Here is a 1,706-nt window from a genome sequence, read left to right on the forward strand (position 1 = left end):
TAAAATTTAAATTTTAAATACTGAATTTTAAATTTTAATCTCTTAATTCTAAATTTTATATTCTAAATCTTAAATCTTTAATTTAAATTATTAATATAAAATATAATAAATAAGAAATTAAAACTTTTTTAATAAATAAAAAATGCAACACTTCTCACTTAATAAGGAGTATTTAAGAATGAGTTATTTATTTAGCTAGATCATTAAATAAACAATCCCGCTACGTTACCAACAGCGTTTCTGTCAACTTCTGTCAACTCTTGTTTATGACTGTGTTTAATGAAAGTGTCTTTGTGGATGTGTCTAACAAAAATATCTTTTTTATGACTGTATCTGTCTTTATATATATATTTTTTGGATGTATCTCTTTATACATGTGTTTAAAATATAATAATTAATTATTGTTGGTAATAAGTTGATAGATAGTATATTGGTACCTATATTTTTTCTTAAATTAAAGGCAACTGTTTGTTTGATTTAGAAATCATCACTAAGTGCAATTATTTAATTTGCTCAAATAATCAAACTTGGTACTTATTTGGAATTGTTAGATAACTTAGTTAATTAACACAGTAACTATTTAGAAAAATAATCTTTCCCCCAACTACTATGTTATGCGACTTCATGCATGTGTTCTCTAGCTTGTGTACGTTTCAATGGAAACCACCTTAGAGTTAGTACAACTTGTTAGAAAACTTATAATCAATTGATTTTGATTTCTATCCAGTGTTTGTGTCTTGATGAACAAATTGACAAGAAGATTATCCAAAATGCCGGAAGAAGTCAGAAGGGAATATGAACCCCATATTGTAAATTCCAGAATTATTATAGAAGGTGAAGACAAAAAAATACCTAAAGTTGATGACACTACAGCAGATTATATTTGTACTGGTTTAACGGTATGCATGTTTCCTTTTTTTATAAATAATTATTTATTATTGATTAATTTTTTAAATTTATATAACATTTTTGTGTTAATTTTCAGCCAAAATGGAGTGATTTAGATATACATTTTCATGTCAATAACGCGAAGTATATTAGTTGGATCTTAGAGGTAATTAATTTCTTTTCCATTAGAATTCAACTAGACAACTAATTTTTTCTACTTAATATCAACTAACTTTTTTTAAAATATTTTTTATTTTAAATTCTAAATTTTAGATTCTAGACTGTAAATTTTAAATTTAAAAAAAAATAAAAGTAAAAAATTAATTTTTATATTTATTATCGTATTTTTAGGATATGCATTTTGTTCTGATTTGGCTTTATTATTTAATTAGATACAACATGGTCTTTACCTTTAATTTGAAATATGCAGAATATTCCACAATCAATCTTGATGAATTATGAGTTATCTGCCATGAGTTTGAAATTCAAGAGGGAGTGTAAAATAGACAGCAAGTTACAGTCGCTAACTGAAGTTTGTAGTGACGATAATAATAGTAATAATAACGTTGAGTACAATCATATGGTTCGATCTGAAGATGGTGTTGAGATTTTGAGGGGAAGGACTGAGTGGAGACCCAAACCTACTAATAGCTTTGACAATTTTAATCATGTTCCAGAAGCTTTCATTAAAGACTTCTAATTGAGACCTGGGAGTTGCATTAGTCTCTATTTATTTTTTTGTGTGTGAAGGGGGGGGGGAGTTGGTGGTGGTGGTGTTAATTTTAATGGTTATTAATAATAAATTATACTTAATTATT

The 1,706-nt window shown here is 26.1% G+C and overlaps 1 protein-coding gene across 2 annotated transcripts in view; it reads left to right on the forward strand.

Annotated features, from left to right (window-relative positions):
• LOC107626543 (palmitoyl-acyl carrier protein thioesterase, chloroplastic-like) overlaps nt 1-1,635 on the forward strand; it is a 4,664-nt gene extending 3,029 nt beyond the window's left edge. Inside the window, exons 5-7 of one of the 2 annotated variants that reach the window (XM_016329445.2) lie at nt 728-899; nt 986-1,054; nt 1,319-1,635. In XM_016329445.2, the coding sequence (XP_016184931.1) occupies nt 728-899; nt 986-1,054; nt 1,319-1,588 (511 nt within the window). In that variant the 3' untranslated portion in view covers nt 1,589-1,635. The remainder of the gene's footprint in view (nt 1-727; nt 900-985; nt 1,055-1,318) is intronic. The other variant, XM_021114660.1, reaches the window with a different exon arrangement.

Source organism: Arachis ipaensis, chromosome B02, assembly GCF_000816755.2.
Source record: "Arachis ipaensis cultivar K30076 chromosome B02, Araip1.1, whole genome shotgun sequence".
In the NCBI taxonomy this organism is placed as follows: domain Eukaryota; kingdom Viridiplantae; phylum Streptophyta; class Magnoliopsida; order Fabales; family Fabaceae; genus Arachis; species Arachis ipaensis.